Below are 26,832 nucleotides of genomic sequence, written 5' to 3'. Positions count from 1 at the left end.
GGATGAATCACCCAGCACGCACCGCAGCGGCTGAGGTAGCCATGTCTTGGAGTACATGAGTCATGTTCATCATGCAGCAGCACTGGGCAGGGATTGCACAACTTTCTCTCCATTAGGAATGTTGCAAATATTTACCCTTTGATGGGAAAAAACAATAGCTCTAATCCTTCTAAAGAGCTCCCAGTGATAGTGCCACACATCCCTCACACTGAAGTCACTGGCACCTGCTGAGAGGATGGATGGAACACCAGTCAGCCTGCTGCAGCTCTCAGGCACAACAAACCCCAAAACAAAACAAAACAAAAAAACATTTGACACCTAAACTGCAATCGGATATTTATGCTGCATTCTAATACAATAGTAAAAACCATGCAGCACCAAAAGTGTGTGCAGCTCTTCATTGAAGAAAAAGATAAACCCCAAGAAAATCAACAGGATGGAAACATTTAAGGCCCACATTTATAACCCTCTCTCTTAAAAATCCAAACGGGTTCAAAGCCATTTTTTTAATTAACAGTCCATCAGTAGAGTGTGTTTCTTTATAACAGGTCAAGACGAGTGGGGGTAATATCCCACCATAAACGAGATTTATGGCTCAGGCGGTGATAGTTTTAGAGCCATGATGGCGGAAATACTCCGGTCCACCTTAAAAAAAAAAAAGAAAAAAAAAAGCTAAAACCCTACAGTGGACAGCGCCGTGGTGCTGAAACAGCTCCGAGCGACATCTGTACACAAGAGGAGCGAGAGGGGGGGTACTTTAACGTTGAAATCACACACACACACACACACACACACACACACACACACACACACACACACACACACACACACACACACACACACACACACACCAGCGTGCGCCATTGCCACAAAGGACACCTTAAATGATCTTTCCAGTGTCATATTGTGTAATCTCGATGACGTTCGTGGGGAAAGGTTAAGCTATTTGGCGTGCTTTTTACGTGAAAATGGCGGGCGCCGCTGCTAAAACCCAACCCATTACAGCTATAGCCACAGCCACAACAAAGTGGTAGGAAAGCGCCTGAAATTCATGTTGCACTACAGCACTGATGCCAAGCTGGTAGAATAATATAGGAAAGGCTCTAAAAGGGGGGGAGTCAAGAAGCGTCAGCCAGGCAAAGGGGACCTTGTAATAATCACTCCGGTAGCCTACTATCCGCTAGTGGTCGACAGCAAAAAGTTCTAGCTTGGAAGTCAAGAGTCAACACGGCCACCAGTATCTCAGAGATATGTACACACGCTGTGTCTAATGACAATCCACCAACACACAAGGTTTATTCACCAAACAGCACCGACACCGCCTGTTAACACCCTCTCTTTCTCTCCGCTTACTTTAGCATAGACTGCTCCTTCGCTTCCTCCTTCTTCTGTCGGTCCATGACGCCGAGGATGATCTTCCTCTCCTCCTCGGTGAGGTGGCTGAGGTCCGGCATCTCCGGCATGGCGCCGGCCGCTGAGGGAGTAGCAGCAGCAGGGCCAGGGCCGCCCTGGGGCCCGTGTGGAGCAGACATCTTTTACACACAGTGGCTAAAAAACGAGAAAGTCACCGTCAACCAGCAGCATCGTGGCCGCTATTATTTATTTATTTACCGTTCTTTTCTTAGTGTTAAAGCCGCTAAATGTTCGGTTTGGTTTGGTGTGGTTTGCAGAAGGCACCGCGGCTTACCGACAGCATGACATCTTGGTTAGCGGTATCATGAACATTATTATCATTATTATTATTATTACTGTTGTTATCATTATTATTATTATTACAGCGTGCTGTGCGAATAGGCGTCAAAGTAGGAACTACAGGCTTCATCCCCAGCTAGTGCAATGCTCGCGGTGAACTTATCAAATACGCTGCAGCTGACCGAGCTGGGAATATTCAAGCCAATTTTACACGCCAGCATTTGAGAGCGAGTTAAAGATTAGAAAGAAGCAGATGCCCTTAAAAGAAACAAGAGTGCACAGGCTGTAGGCTACAACCTTCAGGTATTCCAACCACAAGCTTCCATCCATCCAGGGATTAAAAAAGTAGAAAAATAAACAGGTTTAGGAAGAAGAAAAAAAGAAAAAAAATGACAGCTCTTGCCTTTTATTTTGCAGTCATGTTAAATCCTGTCTAACCCATCGTTGCCATCCCTTAGAGGGGTTTCACTCGCATGTTGGAATAAAAGATGCCCGGTCCGTCCTTATTTGTCTGCCTCTGGGGTCCTTAACCCTCCTCCGTCACTCTGCTTAGCTCGCCTTCCTCCAGGTTAGTAATTCTTGGAGATTTCTTTAATGCACAAAAATGGATGCAATGAGAGAGGGGGGGAGTACTGTGTATGAGTGTGTGTGTGAGAGAGAGTGTGTGTGTGTGTGTGTGTGTGTGTGTGTGTGTGTGTGTGTGAGAGAGAGAGAGAGAGAGAGAGAGAGAGAGAGGTGGAAGAAGAGGCGGAGCAATGGAAACACGTAGAAGAATAAAGCCGAGAGGACGCGCTGGATGTTCATTGACAGCAGGCTGACAGCGGCCGCTAAAACGCGGAGTGGAAGAGCGGCGCGCAGCTGGAGCACCGCTGGAAACGGGATGAGCATCATCATGCATATTTCATAACCAGATGATGAGCGCCGTGAGAGTGTGGGTGGGGGTGTAAAGTGGGAAGGTGAATGGGGAAAATGACCTGCGACGATGATCGTAACCGCTGCAGGTGTGGCAGCGGCGGTTCTGCTTTCATGCACCATTTGCGGCACACGCCGGCTTTGATGCCAGATCACGTGAGAGATTCTGAGGGACACGCGCAAGAAAACTGAGGCAGAGCGGCTACACAAGGCTGGTGCACTGCACAGTGGAAACAGGAATATTAATATCAACATTATAGCTGCTGGTTCCATGTATGCTAAATAGACACCTTTAGGGATTTAAAGGAGTTCGTTTCAAGTGTTTTGTGACGTGAGCCATTTCGAATAAAAGTTGGTTGCAGGCATATTTTTAAATGACATTAAACTCATTATACGATCAAAGCAGTTCCACACACCTCTATCTAGGTAGGAGTGTCTGTACCACCACTCCCTGCAAGGCCTTTCTTATCTGGGTGACTTTTATCCTATTGGACATTTCTCAGGTCTGACCCCACAACTATACATTCCTCTTCCTGACCTCTATCACTGTTCCAAAGACAGTCTCCCTCTACCACTTGTTTGTAGGATTTGAAGGACAACATTAAGAGGACAGAGGCTCTACCTAATAAGGGCTCTAAAGTCAATTACCACAAGCGGCTTGATCTGCCATAATAAGCCAAAATAAGAGTGAACTTCTTGAGTTGGATTTGTGAATGACTGAGCTCATAGATTCTTCCAAAGTACAAATAATGACGTTTATTATTATAAATACACATCAAAAAAAACCTGTGTGGATCCATTTGCATATTACATTGAACAGCTCAGAAGCTGATTTGTGGAATTCCAAACATGAAAAAAATACTTCCTTGCACTTTTTTGGTTGTAAGAATTTTGTATTAAACCCGAGGATTTAATCTGCCCAGTTAAAAGCCTTAAATGGAAAGAAATCTACCACTTATTTATGATTTAGGCTTTAAAAGAAATATTCACGGGATCAATTTACAGTTGCAATTTTTTGAGACTTATGGAAATCCATCAATTTCATTTTGAAGACAACATCCAAAGGTAGGTAGTTACCTATATTATGTGGGCTACATTGGTCGGAAATGGACAGAATTCAGAGTAAATATCTTTGTTTTGTGACTTTGTGATGAAAGCCATCTCTGGTAGTCTGAAAATGAAATTAACACATTTTGTTACATTTTATTCACAGAAAATGACGCATCCATTTATCATGCATCACGCTGAACATCAGTGGTTCCAAGCATGATGCATCTTAACTTTTTATAATTGTCAAGGTGGCTCCTGGGTTGAGAAACGCAAACTTGCACAAAGCAAAGTGTGAAACAGAACCAAACCTAACCGAGTATACTTGGTCTGAATGCATTTTATAGTCTGTGTCCTTTTCCTTTCCACAACAGTCAAGTTCAATCTTCTTCAGAAATCTGAAAAAATATCCATATAGATGAAATCTCAGTCTCTAGTTCTTCTCTCCTTCAGCTTTGGCCTACTTCACCACAGTGACGACATGCTTCTCCTTCTCAGACACCACGGGAACGCTTCCTGGTTTGCTGTGTTTGCGAACATTCCTCTCCCTGAAAAATAACACAAGGAATCATGAATGTGAAATGAAGCTTTCTGGTGAGAATATTCAAGGAAGGATGGAGGGACGGGGAAGGGAGAGAACAGCAAACAGTGAGGATGGTGACTGAATATGAGACTGTTGACCTAACACCTACGTCACAGACAACACTGATGCACTCTGAAAATAATGCATAAAGGACAGATAGTTAATCATTCACAGTTCAAACACATGTCTGACGTATCATAATACTCCTGGTAATTAAGGGGGAAAAAAAAGAAGCTATGAATCACTGGACGGCAGTGCAAACTAGGACAATCAATCCAGCATATAAATGAGTATTTAATGCCAACTGAGACCATGTCATAGAGGGCAGTCCCATCTGTGGTATTTTCCATCAGGCTGGTGTGACTGCTTTAGGTCAGACATTTCCTGACATCATGGATAAAGAGTGACTTTAATGTGGCTCCTATAACAAAATCAGTTTCTGTGTTATGTAGAAAATGAACGCGTACTTTCTACGACGAGCCTCCTTCATAACCCTCAGCTCCTTGGTCTGGTGGTAGATGGTCTTTGGTAGATGTCGGTGGCGAGCGATGCGCCTGATTTGTGGGTGGTGCTGGAACTTCTCTTTTAGTTTCTGACTGTAGTTGGCAGCCTCTCTCTCCCTGGGGGCCAGCTATATCACACCAGAGAGGAAGAAGTTATTACATAAAACAAATTTTAAAAACGATGGAAAAATTAAGAGAGGAGATGAGTGAGAGATCAAAGAAGACATCAAAGAAGGCAAAGAGAGAAGACGACAATTAGGAGAAAATGTATACTGGGGTCATTGTTGACCCTGGAAGCCAAATTCCGCAAGTTAAATTTGGTTGCCCTTCTGCAGCTTTCACACTGCGTGACCACCAGCAGCTCAGGTCTGCTTCGTTGTCATGGAGCTATAAAACAATCCATCCTCAGACCAGTCAAAAGACTTCCTATTTCCGTTTGATTTAAAACATGGCGTTCAAGTTATTGCAGAACTGGGCCCTGTACTATGAAGCAAGCCCAGCATATCCAGGGTAGGGCTGTTTGATATAACGATATATATCGGATAACGATATAAAAACATCCATCGTTTCATTTTACGCTATCGTTTGTTTCGTGGTGTCGCAAAATAAACTGTTCACGGCAATATTTTTTCATCGTTTTGATGGTCACTGTAGTGGCTATATTAATTTCTTAAAGTTCTCTCTTTCTCTTATATTTAATATAACCACACTATGGACAGACAAGCGCCTGTTTCTATGCGTTGTCGCTAGCAGCAACGACGGTAAAACCATCGCGTGTCCACTTGTTTATTTTCCACATAAACCTTTCACAATAAAGCTCATGATCCTGTTGAGACTTCTCAAAATAAACTGAATCACGTGAAAAGGTATGCAGAGTATTTACAGATGAGAAGCAAAAAAGAGCCGCCAGGTGCTAAAAAAATAAACCTTAAACGTTAGAACAGGCGCTTGTCCGCAGCACGCCGTGTAATAAATACTCAAAGAAATGGCGGCCGTTACAACTTATGTCTAAAAATGTATGGTTTAATGCATCGGTTAAAACACTTGACTCCAGGTACACGATGCCCAGCTTGAAACACTTCAGCTGCCCGAGATTCACAGAATTTACAGAAAATGTTAAATTTTTGTGATTTATATCGTCATTGGGACGATAGATGTTTTATATCGGGATATGAGATTTTGGTCATATCGCACAGCCCTAATCCAGGGTATATTTCTATTATCTGGATCCACTTACCCCAACGTCGGCAATCAGGATAAGTAACACACACACGCACGCACACAAACCCTTGTTCTCATCTAACTCTGAGAAAGAAAGTAAATATAATTACATAAATATCTCCTCTGAGACAGTCATGATGTGCAATTAAATACAGGTTTTTTTCAGTGAATACTGGTGGTGACTTCTTTCAGCCACAAACAGGAACGTGCTCAGTGGACTTGTTAAATTGCTATTCTAACAGTGCTTGTTTAGAGCTGCAGTTACGGTATGTTGTCTAATGTTATAAAATGTTGGACAATACACTAAGCAGTAACTTCTTTTTGACAACATGTTCACTCAAAACTGAATCAATGTCTGTTAAAAAGTTAAAAAAAAAAAAAAAAAAAAAAAAAAAAGCCGGTGGCTCATAAAAACCACTGGCTAGCTGAGCATGTACTGGCTGGAGCTGCTCCCTTAAAAGGCTTTTATTCTAATTAAAAGCAATGATTTGTCTCAGATTCAATTTGCTAGAGAAGAGCTGTCAGATGCTGATCCTGTTGTACTAGACTAATTCCCCTGGATACAAATACTAAACACTGATTGTATAATCAACAGGAAATTCAAAATATGAGACAGTACACAATTATTCATTTCATAGGTTTTGGTTTGGAGGGATCATACATACCGGTAGCAAGGCTCTTATGAGCCAAACCAAAGTTTCTAACCGGTTACAGTGTGGTGTGAAAACAAAGCATGACACGCTACAGTTGGGGAAGTGGGGGGTATGACGCTTGAGATGAGCGAGTGTAACATAGGGACAGCTGCTCCCGGAGAAAACCTGCACAGGGACAGTGTGACAGTGACTGTTGGCAAAACAGATGAATCTATTTAGTCATTTAGTCATCCTGTCAACCCAAAGTCGAGGGGCCTGCACTACATGGTGTCAGTATTAACTGTAATCCTGCTGAGGCTCTGAAAACTTAAGCTATACACACCCAACCCTCTGCAGAAACCGCCACCACAATAAACCTTCCACTGCTATTAAAACTAAACTCACACACACGCCCATTCAGCTATCTTAGTGAGGACCTTTATTGAAATAATGGTTTCCCTAGCCCCTTACCCTAACCCAGACCTTCCCAAAGTGTGGGGCCCGCCCCCTGGGGGGGCAAAGCCATTGCAAGGGGGGTGCGGAATGAAAAGGAGGAGAGAAAAAAACGCTTGGACACTGCTAGCACGGGGCGCCCACAGAAACGCAAAGCAGGAGATGAAGCATAGCTGAATATGTTTCCAAACCAACTTCATTCTAAGCCAAAGACTAGAAAATATGGTGAAGCATATCTTCCCTTTGGCTTCACCTGCACAAGTGCCAAGGTAGGTCTCCCCTGCAGAATTGGTTTTCCCTGCATCGAGAGAAGCGCTGGGCTGTTCAAATCACGGACAAACAATATCCCACAGTTGTTTATGTTTTTAAACCCGTTTTGCACAGAGAGGCATTGCTTAAAAAATGTATTGATAGCAATGAAAAAAACCAAAAAAACTGCACGTAAAATAATCACATCGTGACGCCTCTGCCTTTGTAAATGGAGGGACAGTAACTGCGTGTGTAAATGTAAGCGTGTAAAACCTGAAGATAGTCAGATTAACAGTATTTTGTCTCTACCTGCCATTCTGCAATTCATCTCATGTAAACAATAACGTGGCGCACAGCGTGACGTGAAAAAGGCACATACCTTTGACGTTGCGTGACCAACTCTGTATTCCTCGTCCACACGTAAACGCAAAAAAGGAGTTTGAAAAAAATCTCAGTTTTCGGTGATTCGTAACGTCGTTTACGTGTGGACGAAACAGCTGCGTTTTCAAAAATACCCGTGTAGGTGTGGACGTAGCGTAAAAGAGTTAGTATTTTATTACTACCTGTAATTTATTGCAGATTACTTGTATTTGCTTAATTGTTTACTAAATGTTTGAGGTGTGAAATAAACCACAATGGAGCAAAATATGGGTGTGTGTGGTTGGAGGATGTGTTTGTGCGTGTGCGTGCGTGCGTGCACGTGCGAGAGGGGGGGGGGGGGGGGGGGGGGGGGGGCGAACATTTTTCTTGTAAAACAAGGGGGGCCCAGCAAAAAAAAGTTTGGGAACCACTGCCCTAACCATTAAAAATGAATTCACACCCCACTTAATCTTTTCTTTTTTAAATTTGTTTTTAACCTTACACTAGACTATAATTTACAAAATGAGCCACGTTTTGTAGCAAGTCCTAAAACTGTCAGCTGACTCATTTGGAAAGTGTTTAGTGAGACCGCTGCTTCTCATAACTTAAGCGGGATCACTTTCCCCACAGACTTCTATACAACTGGATTTCCTTTTGCAACCACCTAAGCTGGCCTCCTACTGGTGTCTAGAGAGAATGCACATCCAGACTGCCAAAGAGGCTTATAACCAAATTGAGAGTTTCATTATGTCCGTGCTTTCATTGTGAGGTAAAAGTAAAAAAGAAAAAAAACTAGCAATGTGAGAAATATTCCACTACGAAACAGCTCTACACTTTGACTCTATGAGTCAACCGTCACACACAGATCCAGACTAGTCACTGAATATAACGTTTTGTCATCTTCTTGGGACACCTACTTCACAGCCTGTCTCCCTGACATGCCCGGTTATATGGAACTTGGCCTTCAACTTGGAAATGGTATTAGGGCTCACTCTAGTAATTCTGAAACTTGGTTTTGTAGAACATCAGCTTGAAGTTGCTCTATGGCACAGATCGAGATCAGTCACATGTGGCATGCTTGGAACACACACCAAGTGACGGCTGTAGCAGGGTCCTTGCTCACAGTTGCTGCTAATCAGGGACTTGACCGTCATCACCAACCAGCTCAACCAACTGATGCCTTTTTCCTTACAAACGTGTAACTATTAAGAGGAGAAACTTTCCAACAGTATAAGCTTTATTACCAAGATGCACAGTTACAACAAAGAAGTCATCGACCAAATGCAAATTTTCTTACTTTTTGTGCAAAGTTTATACATTTTTAGCAGTCTGTGTTACCTTCAATCCAAACTCCACAGACAGGCTGTGGATACCTGTGTGTATTTGCTTTTGTTCCGTCGGTGTTACCCCAAACCATTTTTAATGTTTCCGACTTATCCATGTGTAACTTCAGTCAGCGTGTATTGTGCTCTGTTCTCTTTTGGTAGTTACACTGTGGCTTAAAGTCTACAGTGTACACACCAACAGCTGTTGCTGCTTTGCCGCTTTCCCTCTTGTCTGACTTATGTTTTATCAAATTCTCCATGTTTCCTAATATCTGCTATCAACTGATTAAGTAGAAGGTTATAACAAGATGCAAAAGACTGAAAGCAAAACCCAACTCATAACAAAGCTACAACGCCTTGTTTCAGACTGTAAACGCCTTAAAAAACATAAAAACTAAATCACAAGCACTATATTTTCATGTTATTGACTCAAAAAGTAACAAAGCATGTGAGCATCAATAATTCAGTTGCGTTGACTCTTAACATCTTTTAGGTCTTGGTCTGAAATACAAAGGGTTAAGCTAGAACTGGAGTAATGTGCAGCATCAGATAGAGAACTCCCCGTCAGTGCAGCGTGCTGTACTGATGGTGACACAGACAAAGCCTTGAGTCGGCGTTTCAGCATTTCCTGATAATTAAAGACCATCTGAGTACAACTTGAATGTTAATGCTTCATTATTTTCAGAGTGGCCCCCCGCTTTAAGTGATTGGCCGATTTTAAACTGCTGATAGGAGCAGCCCTTGTCTGATCTCTTTAAGTGCAAAGCTTGCAAATAAATCTCCCCTTACACAGTTACAGTAGAACAAGTGCCAAAAGCAGGCCAGTTTTCCACTCGGAGCCTGCATTAAGAGAGTAGGCGAGAGTGAATCCGATTAGTAATGAAAGATGGCTGCTGGAGATGGCACGAGAGAGGCAGCTGATCTTCGTGAGTCAGCCACGACCAGGATTGACAATAGCACAATATAAATGCTGATTTCTGCCATTAAAACCTACATAAAAAAAATTATTGCATTAACGCTCTCTAACAAAGACAGCTGGAGTGGAAATTTGGGAGAATGCTTTGTCGATGATTTGTTAAATAACTGCACAAGCACTGAGTTTTTTTGCCCCCCCCCAGGAGCCCCTGTGCCAACCGGTACATTGTACTTATTGAGAGAGTGACTCTACCCTAAGTCAGCATCCATCAGGGCACTTGGCAACAGTAGTGCCGTAGCTCCTGGCACAGTCACCCACTCTTACACTGCTGAAGGTGGGCGCAGAGCCACAGCGGTGTCGAAGAATCCAGCTAACTCATAAAACAAGTAATAAAGTGAAGGAGAAAGATATAGTGTGTTTGACAGCTGAGGAAAATACAGCTGCCGACTGGCAGGTAGACATCGTGATGAGGAATTACCTGAAAAGTTGCCAAGAAGCAGCAAGTTGCCTTTGATATGAAATCAGTAGGAATAATGGAGAGAAGACGAGGGCAGACTCACCACTCCTAGTTTCTCGGCTGCGTTGGCTTTCCACAGTCGGATATTCATCTCGTCTGAGCCGCTCAGGATGTACTTGTTGTCTGCAGACCACTTTATACAGATGACGTGTTGCATGCGTTTGGTGTGGTACACCTCCCTAAATTTTAATTTTTAAAAGATTGCAAGGGAAACAACAGGAAGCCAGTAATTACTGTACACTGTACACCTAGAGACACTCTTCAAACCACTGATGAAGTGCATTTATAAGCCAGCCCTCACCAAAACAACTCTTGTATTATGACAGAAGAGGGCTTACAGAAATGTGGTTACACAGCTCAGGTTTGTTGTTGTGGAGCTAGAGGTTTTTTGTGTTTATTTGTTTGTTTTTAAACAGCACCAGGTAATAAACAGGTATCATGATAATGTTTAATATCTGCTTTCTGATTACATAACAGAATTGAGCCTATAAGTAGAGTAATTAGTAACACTTGTGCTCTATCTGCTTTGATCTCACAAAAAAAGGGGGAAAGTGATGCAAAAATACTATATTTCTACTTGCTGCCTACTTACTAATTGCCACGTAAGCCCTCACCAGCCCATGCTGTGATGCTGTCCGGCTGGCAGCTAATGTAACACTACTACGGCTATTTGTTCTGGAGCTTGACAACAGTACAAACAATACAGCATGTACTATTAAGTCACATAGAAACCAAACAACGGGTTTGTTTTTTTGTGGTTCATTATCAACCAGCAGCCATAATCTGCTACTGTGTTCAACACATGGCCTTTTTCACAGGGTGTGTTTGGAGCATTTTGACATTATCCTAGTAGAAAATTCACAGCTGTTATTATTACACTTGCAATTGATTTAAGTTAATGTTTAACAGATATAATAAATAATATACTCAATATTTAATCAATTCAAGCCATCAGCAAAAACACATTGATTTATTGCTGTTCCTTTTCAAAGACATTCTTCAGCTAAAGCCTTAATAGATCATTAAAGATTAAAATATGAGCCAATTAACATTAGCTGTGTAACAGTTCTAAAACAGACTTAAATTGAGATACGAAGATTGTATAATGTGCAATATGAGTATTGTATTATGATGTTCATAAATTATATCATGGCAGAGAGGAAGAGCCAGTAATTGCTTCATTACTGTAGCACTACCAGCTAGTAGCTTCTGGTATGTTAGCTAGCTTTGTGTAAATATACACAGCTTATCTGAGCTGTTATCCTCATCTTCTCCTGATTTTTGCTAAATAAAGCGAATATTTCTTTGTTGCTGTTCAAACAATGTGTTTAAATGTAAAGGAAGAAGTGACACTGAAAACCTTTTTTAATAAAATGTATAACTGCATGCTAATTAGCCAGAAGCTAATGTTATTTTGCTAAATAGCAAACGGTCAGTAGTTAGCACTACAGACATTACGCGAGAGAGAACTGGGAAGTCAAACCAATGCTGAATTCTGAAATGCTAATAATTGTTTAAATTAAACTTCATTTAAATGAGGCTTCAAAAAAAAAAAAAAATCCTGACAGAGTGTTCATAAATGCTTCAACATGGTTTCCATGTGGCGAGTCCTCCTACAGGTACCAGATTAAAGCCATAGACAATATAAAAGGTGGATACAGCTTCTGGTTCTGAAAAGTGAAGCCATCAGGGTCCATTAGCAGTGGTTGCTTAAACACAGGCAGTCTTATGGAAGGGAAAAGGGACCACCCACTTTTTAAAATGCTCCAAATTCCCCATCCTTTTTCTCCAGTCTTATCAGAAAATCCTTATATACAGAGTTTTGACCCTGGAACCAAACTAACTATCTACAAAAGTGAATAACAAACATTAAAATGTCCTTCACCTTTCTTATAAAATTTAATCCTTTTCCTTTTTGTAGTGTTTATATGGTTAAAAACAGTGATGAATAATAATATTTTTGAATATATTTTGCAGTTTGTGTTGTGTATATAAAGTAATGCAAAGCCCAGTTATAGATCTAGTGCAGTGTTCCTGACCTGACATTCAGTTTTAATCAGACAGACTTGTGGTTGCAACAGGAGCACATACCGTCATTTCAATACTCATTTTACGTCTGCTTTGGATTATTACAATGTTGTGGCTCATAATCAAAAGCCCTATTGAGAATATGAATGGGATTTTTACTTCCTAAACCTCAGTGTTGAGGTTCATAGAAGTCTATGCAAAATCATCGCTCCGACTTTACCTTGGAAAACACTGAGTTTACGCGCTCAGTCACTCGTTTTGGATAATACTGCATAAAACATTAAGTGACTTTTGTAAATTTTGGTCACCAACCAATATGCTCATTGGCTGACACATTTTGATTGACAAAATGGCCTAAAACACCGAAGAGAGCGAAGGTGAAAACATTCATCAATACAGAGCTTCACAAACCAGAAGGCAACATCACGGTTGCTACATCCATTTTTTAGTTGGTCTATAATCAGGCATGGCAGTCTGGTGAGAGCTGCAGTGTTTAAAAGTCATGAAAGTAAAGAATGAAAGGAAATAACATCAGAAGAATTACATATTTTTTTAAGTTATTCCCACTCAAAGGGGGTCAAAAACAAAGCTATGAACCAAACCAAAGGATTTATGCTATAATTGCACCACAAATTATACAGCATAGTCAGCAACAGTACAATTTTTCCTAACACTTTGCTGGCACCATAAAGTTTGATCAGCATTACTGACCTGCTGTGTCCACCGTCCTTGGCGAAGATTCGGATGGTCTTGTCAAAGCTAGCAGACACAAACTCCTTCCCCGTGGGAGCATAGTCAACATCTAGCACAGCAGACACATGGTCCATGTGTACCGTGATGGGCTTGGCCAGGTACCTCATGTCATATGTGTAGAGGCTGGTGAAAAGGAAAAAAACAAAAAACAGTTTCTATGAGCTGGGGAAAAAAAAAGAAGAAAAGGACCAGCTAAAATATGATTAAATCAGAGTTTCTTTCCTAGACTCACTTGTAGTCCTCATTTGCACATGTGAAGTAATAGGCTTCCATGGGGTTCCAGCTTAGCGTGTTGCTCCTCATTGTCATGATGACCTTAAGAAGAAAGTAAGAGCAAAAAGTAGCTGATTATCATGCCGCATCCATGTAAATTAACAGGGAGATAAACAGATGCATTCCTGCACAAACTGTAAGGGAAGATTTACCTTTTTAAGTGGTGTAGATTCCCTCATGTCGTAGAGCACTATACTCCTGTCAGAGGCACAGCTTGCAAGAAGTTCAGTCTGTGGAGAGGATAACCCTTGACTTTATTTATCAGCACATGTGTTGGCTTTAAGTCGCAATAAACACCTGTGAGCTTATACGTCCAAGCAACCTTTTTCGTCACATGACTGGAGGGCGGGGCCCATGTATGTGAGATGTAGCACGTGGTATCTTACCTCCACAGGGTTAAAGTGCACAGAGCTGAAGCTGTCTACACCCCAGGTGAAAGAGCGGATCGGGCTGCTCCTCTGCTCATCCCAGATGTCCACCTGCTGGCCGCACGTTGCAAATACAGGATCGTTCTGATGATGATCCAGACCTGTGTACACAGTCTACAAGGGACATTTTTTTTTTCATTCATACTTCACTGATACATGAATATGCAATTCTATGCGATGAAACAGCAAAGTTATTACAGCATACTTTGCCCAGGATGGTGTTAATTGGCTCCTCTTCTTCTCCGTAGCCTGGTGATTCCATCTTCCATTGTTTGATTGTTTTGTCGTCACCGACCTGTTGCAGAAAAAGAAATCATGTTAGATGTCAGCTAATATGAAGTCAAACAATTCGGAAAAGTCTTCAAAAAGATGATCAGTTACCGTAAAGAAAGAGGTCCCACAGTAACGCACAACCATTCCCCGCACAAAACCTTCATGTGCCTGAAGCGTCCGAACGCACTCGTGTTTGGACAGATTCCACACCTTCACCTGAAGATCAAATCCAAAAGGAGAGTCCTGTCAGTTTGCAAGAATGGCTGAGATAAAAGGAAATGCATCTCTACATACCTCCCCATCACAGGAGCCTGACAGCAGGGTGGAGAGGCTCTTTGCGTGCTTGGCCATACAGTTCACCCCATCTCTGTGACCATCCAGCGAGGCCACGAAAGGCTTGGCAAACACACGCTCCAGCTTGGTGGCGTTCAGAGCTCGAGTGTACTCCCTGCTCACCTCAAACGGATGAAGGGACGGGTCATAGTTTCTGGGGACTAAAAATACACAGCAGTCACTTCTTTATGTGCTCAAAGAAAAGAGCATTTCCATTAATTAAAAAAAAAAAAATCCAAGCGTGCAGGTATGTTGCTGCTAACCAAGTCAAGTAACACAGACTGTTTAGGCTCCATAATAAGGAGTTTAGAAATGTGTGAAGCAAAATTTGTAATTCCGAACGTGCTAAATGCAAAGACAGCTTTGCAAAATTAGATTAAAAGCATGACTGTTGTGTCAATAGCTTTAATCAGATGCTAACACTGTAGCTCTTTCGTATGTATGCTGTTAGCTATTTAGCCGAAGAGTTTCACTTACCGCGCTGAATATCCAGTTTGGTCTCCCGGACATAATCATCCGGATTCCTTGCGATGACTTTAACTTTCATTTGGTAGCGGAGGGGCACACGCTTACAGAAAGGGAAAATTATAGCAACAAAAATATTAGCAAGTAGTGAACACACCAGCCATGTGTTGATAGTGAACAGAGTCGGCGATCTCGCGTTGCATTGTGGGATGCCCGGTCCTCCTGGTTGCATCACTCACAAGTAAAGAAACGAGTACTAAAGTTACAACATTTAGAAAGAGAAGGACCGGAAATAGTTTTTTCTTTTGTTTGTTTTCAGCTAAATCAAGGAAAACCAACGCCAACCTTCTGAGAAAGGTTCACGGAGACATCAAGCGACCTTTACCGAAGACACTTGAGAATAAGATATAATAATTAAGGGCAATATTACAAAATTATGAATAAATAATAGATATAGAAAAGCCTGTAAAAGCGCTACTTAAATCATTATTTGAATAACCAAACTGATTATATGTAATTTATGTGGAAAACAGTTTTAATATAGTTAAGTTTTATCAAAAATGTCTCCGAACCATCATACAAAATATGTCGACGTAACTAATCCTAACTTTTGTATTAGTAAAATAAATAAATGAATGAATACAGCATATTTCATGTGTGAATTATTTTTGAAGTATTTAACCGGAAGTACTATTTCAACAACGGGAACTTGTCATTACTTAATAATAACAGCAAGGTCGAGCACTGGGTCTGCGACTTGACTCTTGGAGAGTGCGTTACACCTGTGAGGTACCTCCGGATGTCAGAAACGTGGTGCGTCATTAGCACAGGAGAGATATGAGGACGCTGTTCCGTCCTCGTACTGTATGGAAACTGCAGCAGAGTAAGCGAGGGGTCGCCTCAGTTTTATAGAGAGTTACATTTTGACACGCTGCGTGCTTGCGGTGTTGTAAACACTGCTATCTGGTAGGATCTAGCTAGGTAGCTAAGTTGCCCATGAGCATGAGCTCCGCTCCAAATCACGGTCCCGTTTCAGAGACAGGACTGCCCGGCAAACCCGTGTCCGCTGTCTCGTTCGGCGGACGACTACAGAAGGTCTTTAGCCATGTGAAGGTAGAAAACCTGATCGCGGGACTCAGCGGGGGAGTGGTGTCAACTCTGGTGCTTCATCCTTTGGACCTGGTCAAAATCAGGTTTGCAGGTACGGCATGAAAATATGAACTTTTAAAATCAATTTCCTTAGTGTCTGATGTGTCATGCTGCTATGACTTTACTTGAATCTGCTAAGAAACTACTGCTATGATGTGTTTAATTTGTATGACTTCAAGGTCCGTAATGTCTTTTAAATGCAGTAAGTGATGGACTTGAATTAAGACCGAAGTATAGTGGCATGGTGCACTGCATGAAGAGTGTCTGGCAGCAGGAGGGACTGAGGGGACTCTATCAAGGCGTGACACCCAACGTTTGGGGTGCTGGTGCATCTTGGGGCCTCTACTTCTTCTTGTACGTAAGCTATAAGCTTTAATGAGGACATGAAACGCTACACATGAAAGATAATTTACATCATGGAGCCCTGTTCGCAAAAACTGACGTAGGTGTAACACTTTCTGTGAAGCTAGATCACTTTTGTGCTGTCCCTGGCTGTTACAATGAGTTTTATGTTAAGAAACCGAGGATGTACTGTCCACTTTCACTGTCTGACTCTTTAGCAGTAAGTGGCTGCTTGTTGTTTTGTTAGCTGCACTGAAACTGGAGAATCTAGCTGTTAGCCGTAATGTTCGGGTTTGTACAACACCCTATGAATGAAAAAAGCAGCATGTATGACTTTACAACTGCAAGATGTCTTATTGCCCTTGCCCTGTTCCCTCACAGCTACAACGCAATCAAAGGGTACACAAAGGAAGGTCGTCAGGCTGAACTGAGTGCCACAGAACACCTGGTGTCAGCGGCTGAAGCTGGTTAGTACTACCCGTGTTTGAACGCTGCTGCACTCCCCCACCATATAATCAGCACATGATCAATAACAGCAGCTAGATATGACTGCTACAAGCTGGTAGTAACTGACAGGGAGTTAGTTACTTGTGGTTCAGGGCAGCCTTACATGCTTGTGTGAATGGGGGAAACGAAGGCATTTACAGCCTTCACAAGATTTTCAATGGAAATAAATTGAAGAAGCCGATGACAGGGAGGTTTTATAGTCAAGTCAGGAAGTCCTTGGTCCTGTTCGTCAAGTCATAGATATTGAGTTATAGTAAATGACTCTTCACTGAGGGGCCTGTGTGCTAATCATGGGTCTAACAAAGTAATAGAAGTCACGTGTGTTTCCTAGTGACATTTCCTTTCTTGTCCTTGCCTAGGCATCCTCACGCTCACCCTTACCAATCCAATCTGGGTGACCAAGACCCGGTTGGTGCTGCAGTACAGTGCTGACCGAAATGGCAAGCAGTACAAGGGGATGTTTGATGCTTTGGTTAAGATCTACCGCCATGAAGGAGTGTCTGGACTCTACAAGGTGAGACATGAGTGTGTTAGTGTTCCTTATGATGTAAGATTGCATGGTTAGCAAGTTTAAACATTTGGGAGGGGTGGCTTAAACTGGGAGATTTTTCTACACCTGTTAATGCCAGAATGTTTTAGTAGTCTTTATTACTTCCATATATTTATTCTCAACTTTCCTTCTTTAAAATATTATCCCTGTTGAGTAACACTCACAGACATAATTTCCTCGTCCATGCTCCTTTGTGTCTGCCTCGTCCCAGATGGTGAGATTCAGTGTAACAAGTTGATAACCCTCATTTGTGGCAGCTTTTCTGTCATTTGTTTGGTTCAGCTTAAACATGCATACCCACTCATAAAGAAATCACAGGCATCTCAGCTTTGTTACTGAGATGGCACACTAGCAACAATTCCTTAAAGACCTGACAAAAAAAGTAGCCCACTGTGGTTTTCAGACTACCTGTTGGTGTCAGAGGAGAGACTGTGCTGTCGCTCGCTTAGATACCAACATGGTGTGTTTGTGTGTGTGGTGGGGATCATTAGGTTTACCACCAAACATTCAGTGGAGATTAGGACTCATATTTCATATTCAGATTTTGGGAGTAAGTACACTCATTGTTAAAGAAAGAAGGCTCGGCCCTGGTGCAGCTTTTGTTGGTTTGCTGAGTGATGTCCTGGCATGTTTTCTTTTTGAATTATTTAGCTTTTTTCATGTTTCTAAGTGGGGGGACAAATTAATGTGTTCTGAATATCCCATCAGATCTCACTTTTGCTTATTTTGATAGGAATACTGAAGACCTCGTAGGCGCTATTGACTTTAATCACCACTAGAGGGCATCAGCTACCTTTCTAGCTGGAAAAAAACACAACCCATTTATACAGGAGTGGAGGTTTTAAGCAGTATGTCAGCTTCTTCATTAACAATATTGAATTGTAATTTGCTGTCGGAAATGTTATACCTAAAGTTCAAGAGAAAATAGGGCCAAGAGCCCTTAATTTAATTAAGTTCATTTTCATTTATATAACGCTAAATCACAACAACAGTCACTTCAAGGCTCTTAATATTGTAAGGTATAAACCCTACAGTAAAAACCACAACAATCAGATGATCCCCTATAGCAGGGGTCCCCAATCCCAGTCCACGAGGGCCGGTGTCCCCGCAGGTTTTAGATCTCACCCTGGGTCAACACACCTGAATCACATGATTGGTTCATTACCAGGCCTCTGGAGAACTTCAAGACAGTTGAGACGGTAATTTATCCATTTAAATCAGCTGTGATGGATCAAGGACACATCTAAAACCTGCAGGGACACCGGCCCTCGTGGACTGGGATTGGGGACCCCTGCCCTATAGCAACCAGTTGGCGACAGTGGGAAGGAAAAACTCCCCTTAACAGAAACCTCCAGCGGAACCAGGTTCACTAAGGGGAGACAAGACAAAAGACACACTGTGGAAGAGAGCCAGAGATTAATACGAACTAATGATTAAATGCAGAGGGGTGTATAAACACACAGAGAGTAAAGAGATGGGGAGTCACAGATGTGTGGGCTTTTCAGTGGATAAGTCACACTGTGGGAATTTGAGTGTCAAGTCAGACCGACTTACAGAGTATGTCTTTAAAAGGGTTATGTTCCCGGTCTGCTCGGCACGTCTCATGGAGCACTGCAGTTCATGACTTACGAAGAGCTCAAGAGAGACTACAACAAATACAGAAAAGCACATTCAGACGCAAAGCTGGTGAGTCACTAACCATGAGCCACAGACAGGCTGGAAACATTGTTTAATAAAACTCAGCCATAAGGCTTGTAACTTTTGAGTCTAATGAGACAGAGCCCACAGTTGATAACAAGTGACTCATCAGTTTTCCTACACTGCTCTGCTCCCTTCTTCCTCCTTCCATTTATCTGTCTGTGCAAACAGAACCCATTGGAATACATCACAATGGCAGCATTATCCAAAATATTTGCCGTGGCCACAACATACCCATATCAAGTGGTGCGAGCTCGCCTGCAAGACCAGCACAATAGATACAATGGAGTTATTGACGTCGTGAGACGGACATGGAGGTAAGACACCGATCCACTCACAGTGGGACCGAGCGTGCCGGCCCCGTCTCAGGTTCTGAGCACAGTTCGAGTGCCTGTTATGATTGATGCTTAACATTTTCCCACTTGTCTCCTCAGGAATGAAGGTACCCTTGGTTTCTACAAAGGCATCATCCCCAACTTGATCCGCGTCACCCCAGCCTGTTGCATCACCTTCGTGGTTTACGAGAATGTGTCTCACTTTTTTCTCGGGCAAAATAAATGAGGTTTTAAAAGCAGGGCACGGACTGCCCCGAATGCTGCAAACTCGTGCTGACACGTTGGCGCCGTGCGGAGGAGATGCAGGGGAGGACCGTGTTGATCGACGCCGAGCTGTCGTCGTCCAGTACGTGTAAATGTGCTGAAGTGAAAATCACTCATGTGCACTGAAAATAAGTGTTGCCAAATGGAGCAGCAACAGTTTTTTTTTCAATACAACTTCCTGACAGTTGGTGAAAAATGGCAGACGCACAATGAAGTTATAGGGAGCATGTCTGTTGCTGTTCACCTTTATGGGGACAATGTTGCTTTAACAGTTTGTTTTTGTTTGTTTTTATTAAATACTGGTAGTGTGAGGGTCTTTTCTAAAGAGGTGGATGAATATTTCATCATGCAGCAGTTTTGTTTACACTTTATGCTTTCTGGCAACAGAGAGATACAGTCTCAACTATAAAACTATGAAAAACTTCATTATAAACATCAAATTCATGATCGGCTCAGGTTCAGATGTTGCAGATGTGTGAAATGATTTGCCTGATGAGTGCTTTTTTTTCCCTGACGTTTTTGTGTCATTGTATCAGCTGTGCTTTATAAGATTTTATTATAAAATCTAAAATGTGCTTTAAATGCAGTCTCATGCCTGATTCATGTGAATACATTAAATGTTACTTTGTTGTTGCACAGGCAATAAATATGCAGTGTTTCAGAAGTGAGAAGTAACATTTCCTTAAAAAAGAAGTGCTTTATTAACAGTGATAATGCATATAAACAGGTCACAGGAGTACAGAGTTTAAAGGTACTGTCCATGTCTGTTGCTGTACTCTTAACGGCAGCCACAAGCTGAAAAAGCTACAGTACAAAGTTTATTTCCGGTAGACAGAAAAGTACAGTAATCGTAGGCTTGTCGACGGGTGTAGCATTTAAACAAAACTCAAAAACATTCACGTTCCCATCAGTGACGCCTCAGCAAACCACACCTGATCGTTGTGGCGCGTCGGATAACATGCTGTCACGCTACCAAAACTAGGTCCCTCCCATTCGTATTGCTTTATTTTCCTTACTTAGGCAATTCCTCTATGATAATCCTGGATACGGAATTCCAGCCTGTGGATGCGTCTCCTCTTGGATAATCAGCGCAGGTCCCCACCCACACCGCCACATCAACCAGCCCTGCTTTGACACCCTCACACAGCCCCTCAACTGCAGAGAGAGAGACGGAGAGGGAAAAAAAGAAGACGGTGCAAATGAATTTCAGGGAACACCCAAACCGAACGCCGAGACAAGTTGTTTTCTGACACAGCGGTGAAAAACTGGGCCTTTCAGGTTTAAAAACAGAAACAAAAAATAATTAAAACCATGTAATCTTTCATGTCTGCAGTCAACACTATTGTCATGTCTGTGCAGTTCATTTAAGGCTGTTCATTAGCTTAGCTTAAAAGGACTGAAGCTGGGGTGGAGCCAGCTTCACTTTCTAAAAGTCCCAAAGCAAAAAAGGGTGATAAATTGTGAGCTGTGGCTTCTTCACTTCCTCCATGAACAATTTGAGGAGCAGAAACTTGATGCTCTCAACTGTTGTTTCAGTTGATAACCCCGTATAATAACCCAGTCTTTTCTTAAAAAAAAAACAAAAAACTTTAACCCTTCAAAACCTGCAGCTGAGACAGGTTGTCCCAACATGTTTTTGGCTGTAAATCTCACACACAGACTGTGTGTGAGGCACATGAATCCAATGCTCTAATACTGTGAATCTGAGAAGTGAACTGTTCTACACATCTATACAAGCCCTTTTGGGCACTTTCCAGAAAAAGTCTCCAGGTGTTCATCTCTCAGTTTCTGAAAGAACTGGAGCTGCTGTTACTCGCCCAAATCGCAGTAAAGAAGGGGGCTTGGTTTGCCATGTCAGCCTTGGCACATCAGGTCGCAGAAGGCTAATAAACAACATTTAATGTATTAAAAATACATTAAATGTATTTTTACAAGAAATGGGAGAAACTAGCTGTTTCCCCCGTTTCTTGACTTTGTTGTAGCTTAACTAGCTGCTGGAGTGTGCACACAGTTTTCATTTTAGTGTAAAAACCACAACAAAACATGAATTGGTCTGAAGTACAGTTAAAAATGTAAACTACAAAATCTAAGCGTCCTTATGTCCTTCATGTGAACCACTGGATTTAATTACTGCTTGGACTTTTTTCTCTCTTCTTATGGTGGGAAGCAACAGTTTCTTGCAGCAGCAACAGACTAAAAAATGTTCAACAGGAAATTCGTGTCACTCTTCACACAACTGCTTCTCAGGACGTCTGTTGTGAACGGCTCTCTTGAGGTTATTCCTATCTTTAAGTTCTGTCCTCTGACTTGGTTTCTCTAAAAGGTGGATTTTCTTTGAAGACATTCTTCACTAGCTTGACTTTGATGTTTAAAGTTATTGCTCCAGCCAGCATGGTGAGCTGTGCAGGCCCAGAGGCAGCAGAAGAGCTCTAAGACATCATGGTGCCACCACCCTGCTTTCTCCTTTAGAGCCTCCAATCTAGTGTCACTAATTGGAATAATTGGTAACTCGTGGCTCCAACTCTGATGATGCCATCAGCCGAGGGCTTGGAAGTCAAACCTGTTGATCTTAAGTGAGCCTGACCAGTGGAATTCCCATTTCTGTCAGTGTAAAGAAGTTTAATTGCACATTTGATCCCCAAGATATGTTAAAATAAGCAAAGGAAGCACAGTTTTAACAGGTAATCTTAGTTTTTTCTTTTTCTACGTGATAAAGAAATGCTTCTGTAACGGAAGAGAAAAACCTGTCAGCACAATTCTTCAGGCTAAAGTGTAAGAGATGGACATGTTAAATAGAAAATGTTCTTTTTTTATATTATGTATCATCATTTTGGGGTTTTTTGTAAAGAAATTTCTACAGTTGACTGTGAAAAATGTTTTTTAAATCCTATACCTAATGACTTTGGTGTAGCATGAATGGCCATGGGGGAGGTCTTTATCAGTACTGATAAACCTGTAAAACTTATGAAAATACAGTTAAAAATTCAAAACTTTTGCCTTTCTTCACATTTTCCAAAGCTGTGAAATAGGACCAGATTTGAGTCTTTACTGGGCTGATTCTGGCTCCTGGGCCTTACGTTTGACACTCTTGGCTTAGGGGTTCATTGCTTTTCCTAACATGAACGAAAAGAGTGCAACTATTCATGTGTTATGAGCTAAAATATTTTGTGCTTGTTCATAATTAGGACTTGGATGAAGACCTGACATTAATACAGGAAATTCCACTTCACTTAATGTTTCTTTCCATAGCATTACTAGCACCGTGAGGTGGGAACAAGTATTGTTCAGAGTCTGTGTCGTACCTGAGGAAGTTCTGTGGATGTTGATGGTTGAGTTGAGCTCGGGACTCCCTTGGTCTAAGTAAATAATTGACTCTATGGGCAGTGGTCCTGTGCACTCCGCTCCGTTGAAGGTGAAGTACCACCTCTGGCAGCATGCGTTTTTACACTTGAGTCTGAGGGAGCCACTGAAGAGGACTCTGAGGGCGCTGTCAGAGCGCAGCTTGGTGAACGTGCAGTCCTGCGACGCAGAATGGAGCATAAGTGTGTGTTTAATGTGTGTTTGCAGTGATTGAAATGCCTGCATTCCCCACAGATACAGTGAGATACTTACAGCCACTTTACCCAGATCGATCCCGTAGTTCAGCGAGTTCCAGGCACACTGCTTGTAGTTGGGTTTCCAGGGTTCCTCAAAAACTTCAGTAACGCATTCTCCTTTCTCGCCTTTCAGTCCATCGCGGCCTGGGATACCAGGTGTCCCAGGAATGCCGTTGGCCCCAGGGTTACCGTCTCTTCCAGCGGTGCCTGCTGGACCCTGCAGGCAGCTGCCATACTGAAAAAAGAAACAAGGAGAAGAGGACATAGTGAAACAAAACCATACTACAACAACATGATAACAACAGAATCTATTGTTATCAGACTTCCTGTTTTAAGACTGTCTTTCTTCCAGTGAGGTTAAATCCCTGTTTAAACTGCATGCACCACAGACACCTAAATGCTGCCATCCATCCAACCATCACACACAAGGAGCCAGATTACACATCACACAAACAACTGTGCTGAAGGAAGTGCAAAAAGCCGTGTTATCCAAATCAAGCCAAAGCAACATGACCAACAACCATGAAGCCGCCGAGCAAGCAAAACATAGCTCTGCTGTTAATGAGGAACTGAAGGCTCGGCAGTGGCCTAAATTAGTGGCTGTCTGGCCACTCATCCCTTAATGTGATTCATTGTCCTGTTGAACCTTCTGCTATGTTTAAACAGACGCAGCATCCTACTCAGGCTGACTCAAACCCACGCAAACACACACACACAGGCGCTTGCCAAGCCTTACCACATGCAAATATAGACACAATGAGGATCTAAATAGATCTGCCCAACGTGTTCCTCAAAGGGACGCTCTGACCAGTAGATTGCAGTGTGTCGTGTAGGTTCAAGCTTTTTTTAGGTGGAGGTGGCTTTTCCTTTGTAAGCAATTAGGGACACAAGTTGACATACAGAAATGTCTCCTCGCCCTTAAGTAAGCATGAAAGGTGAAAGCATTTTGCAGATTTTTGGAAGGTCGTTGTTGCCCTTTTGCTCAGTATGCATCTGTGAAGTAGTTATGGAGAGTAGGAGGGGGGCATGTGTCCAAAAGGCATTAGGGCAAGAAAAAAAAAAGCAGAGGAGGAGAACAAAGAGCTTTTACACCAACATGGTCAAAGGAGCTTGCAAAGAAAAACACCAACATCTTAACCAGACTTAACCAGACTTGAATCTCTGGGGTGAAGTTAAAAAAAAAAGTATTTCAGATGATGTAAATCTGAAAAATGCCTGGAAGTTAGAGAGTCAGAGCATTTATCATCAGCTGCTGTGAAACAGATGGTCCAGTGTCTGTTTTAGCCATTACGCGGCTAACGCTGGAGCAACCTGGAGATGTGAGACCTGACATCATCTGTATAGAAGTCTGGGAAGTGTCTGGTGACAGCAGTAGATTGTGGGTTTGTATGCATGAAACTAAATAAAGCTGGAAGCATGGCTTTCATGCACCTTGGCAAAATTAGGTGGCAAAACGTGGAAACGATGCAAGGACTCCCCATTAGTCTTGGAGTTGGGTAAGGAAAAAGTCTTGGTGTTTTACTAAGATTTTTGGAGAGCTTTCAAAGCAGAGTAATGAATGGATCCTCTGTCCACTTCGCCACACAGCTGACTTTTATATTAGCTCCCAGTCTGCTCTTTCTATAGTGGTGCTGGCTGCCTGCATGAATTAGACTCCAGCCCTGCTGAATATTAGTCGCGTACAGTCTGCTACTGTAACTGGAAAACTAAAAGGCTGCAATTGGCCCGAAGAGCTGAGGAATCAGGAGCATTTTATGGGTTAGTCAACACAGAAGCAGGGCCTGAAGCTCTCCTGGAGCATGCAGAGCGGAGCCTGGGTATAATGCTCAGCTTTGCGCGATTTTTAGATTGAAAGGAAGCCGATGAGATGCAAAGCAGTATTTTCGTGATTACCATGTTGGCCAAGTAAGCAGGTCTTTCTTCTCCAGAGTGTCTAGTGCAGTTGGGTTTTTCGGCATCGTTTCCAGTGCACTAGACACAGATGGTGACATAAGGTTTTTTTTTTTCCTTTCTTCTTTTTTAAAATTAAATCACTGTGGTCACGGTTGTGGAATATTAAAGAGAAACTGCTTGGGCGGGCTCGACTGGGTCCAGAAAAATAAATACTAGTTTCACTTCTGTTTGATTCCTAAAAGATTCAACATCTGTGTGTCCAGTTGGTTCCTTCAATCACTAAACAGATGCATCATTGAGGGTTATGAAATCCTATGCATAAACAATGTAAGATTGATAGGTATCGTGGGACTGTGAAATTAAACAGTTGAACTCTGCCTTGGGCACTGTTAAAAATATCATATTACCCAGCTTTAAACGTACATTTAAGTTTTTTGCCCAAATTGCACCCACTTATAAACTATTCAAACAGTCGGATGGATAACAAAGGCCAGCAAACAGTATGAGGCAGACCACAACTTCCTGTTTAGTCCCCCCTTATGTCCACTCAGTCGTGGAGGACAGCCAGATCTGGTCTGGAGTAATAGAAAAGCAGCTGAGTGTATAACAGCTACAAAGTGGGATTTTCTGATGTGCTGCTGTCCACACTATTCTACATGTGGATAAATCTTTTAAAACATTTTTTCCTTCCCTCTAATGTTTAAAGATACAATTTAAAAATAGCAATGCATAGCGCTAGAAAAAAGAAGCCCAGAATGAGTTGTAAAAATAGGCAAAATAGTCAGTGGATGTTAAATGGGATGCACCGAAAAACAACTAAATGACGGTAAAGCTGAGTGTAATAATTACATGTTGACGTGAGCCTTTTTTCTCTCTCCCAGAGTTATAATGCCACAAAATCTGTCCACTCCTCTCCTGCCACATGTCTACTTATTTTGGAAGCTGTCGTTAACGGCTACACGGTAATCTTATCTAACCCCTTTTACCTTGTCGGCGTCAGGATCCTTTCGGTAGCCTCTGCTTCTCACCTTTTCCACCGCATAAAGAGGCAAAGCCAGGCAGGCGAGCAGCAGCAGGCGGACAGCGAGAGGAGACATCACGCGTGCGACAGAGACGGCCGACTACCGTGCGTTCTGCGCGACTCCAGCCGGTTATAGCCCAGAGGGCTGGACCAGGAGAGGGGGAAGGAGCCAGTCACCTCACTGAAATGCACTCTAGGGAAAACATAGCTGTGAGAGTAACGTTAGGGTTAATAACTGACTCACACACAGTCACATTCATTTCCATGTTTAATTGAATATTTTATCAAAATGAAACAACAGTGGTAGAAAATTATATTAAAAAGAAAAAAAAAGTTCACAAAAATGTTTGGAGTACTGATAAGACTACAGTAGAGCTACATACGTCATAAGAAAGACCCTCATCCACATGTCAGAATAGGAACATAACATAGAAAACATACAAGATTCCCTTTTAGTGTTACTGAAACTGTCCTTTCACTCCCAAATAAATCTATGTAAGTGAACTGAGGGGTA

At 42.2% G+C, this 26,832-nt stretch overlaps 4 protein-coding genes across 7 annotated transcripts in view; 1 reads left to right on the top strand and 3 right to left on the bottom strand.

Annotated features, from left to right (window-relative positions):
• rims2a (regulating synaptic membrane exocytosis 2a) overlaps positions 1 to 2,344 on the bottom strand; it is a 155,580-nt gene extending 153,236 nt beyond the window's left edge. For 2 of the 3 annotated variants that reach the window (XM_085422580.1, XM_085422581.1), the window contains exons 1-2: positions 2,096 to 2,341; positions 1,354 to 1,548 (exon numbers count right to left, since the gene is read on the bottom strand). In XM_085422580.1, coding sequence (XP_085278706.1) covers positions 1,354 to 1,532 — 179 coding nt within the window. In that variant the 5' untranslated portion in view covers positions 1,533 to 1,548; positions 2,096 to 2,341. Of the gene's footprint in view, positions 1 to 1,353; positions 1,549 to 2,095 lie in introns of all 3 variants that reach the window. The other variant, XM_085422585.1, reaches the window with a different exon arrangement.
• Positions 2,345 to 3,345: 1,001 nt separating this feature from the next.
• On the bottom strand, positions 3,346 to 15,176 carry dcaf13 (ddb1 and cul4 associated factor 13). Its single transcript, XM_085422579.1, has 11 exons — positions 14,976 to 15,176; positions 14,460 to 14,659; positions 14,274 to 14,381; positions 14,098 to 14,187; positions 13,851 to 14,006; positions 13,617 to 13,694; positions 13,424 to 13,506; positions 13,150 to 13,314; positions 10,454 to 10,589; positions 4,702 to 4,865; positions 3,346 to 4,199 (listed from the first exon to the last, which is right to left on the bottom strand). The coding sequence occupies exons 1-11, from the start codon at positions 15,043 to 15,045 to the stop codon at positions 4,112 to 4,114; spliced, it is 1,338 nt and encodes a 445-aa protein (XP_085278705.1). The 5' UTR covers positions 15,046 to 15,176; the 3' UTR covers positions 3,346 to 4,111.
• Positions 15,177 to 15,691: 515 nt separating this feature from the next.
• Positions 15,692 to 20,349, top strand: LOC146658839 (solute carrier family 25 member 32-like). The gene is made up of 7 exons (XM_085422575.1): positions 15,692 to 16,164; positions 16,316 to 16,466; positions 16,836 to 16,921; positions 17,321 to 17,475; positions 19,084 to 19,197; positions 19,381 to 19,526; positions 19,644 to 20,349. Exons 1-7 carry the CDS (start codon positions 15,960 to 15,962, stop codon positions 19,768 to 19,770), a joined length of 984 nt encoding a protein of 327 aa, XP_085278701.1. The 5' UTR covers positions 15,692 to 15,959; the 3' UTR covers positions 19,771 to 20,349.
• Positions 20,350 to 20,669: 320 nt separating this feature from the next.
• On the bottom strand, positions 20,670 to 26,470 carry LOC146658838 (collagen triple helix repeat-containing protein 1-like). Of its 2 annotated transcripts, none has more exons than XM_085422578.1 (4): positions 26,326 to 26,470; positions 23,421 to 23,639; positions 23,111 to 23,327; positions 20,670 to 20,963 (listed from the first exon to the last, which is right to left on the bottom strand). In XM_085422578.1, exons 1-4 carry the CDS (start codon positions 26,392 to 26,394, stop codon positions 20,821 to 20,823), a joined length of 648 nt encoding a protein of 215 aa, XP_085278704.1. In that variant the 5' UTR covers positions 26,395 to 26,470; the 3' UTR covers positions 20,670 to 20,820. The 2 variants fall into 2 exon arrangements, with proteins under 2 accessions (XP_085278704.1, XP_085278702.1); XM_085422576.1 differs by having other exon boundaries at positions 26,284 to 26,441.
• Between the last annotated feature and the right edge of the window lie 362 nt (positions 26,471 to 26,832).

The sequence above is a fragment of the Rhamphochromis longiceps genome, linkage group LG11 (assembly GCF_057381845.1).
Source record: "Rhamphochromis longiceps isolate RC_006_pf linkage group LG11, R_longiceps_female_GT1.1, whole genome shotgun sequence".
NCBI classification, from domain to species: domain Eukaryota; kingdom Metazoa; phylum Chordata; class Actinopteri; order Cichliformes; family Cichlidae; genus Rhamphochromis; species Rhamphochromis longiceps.
Note: the sequence above shows the minus strand (reverse complement) of the source record. Positions and strands in the feature narration are given on the sequence as shown.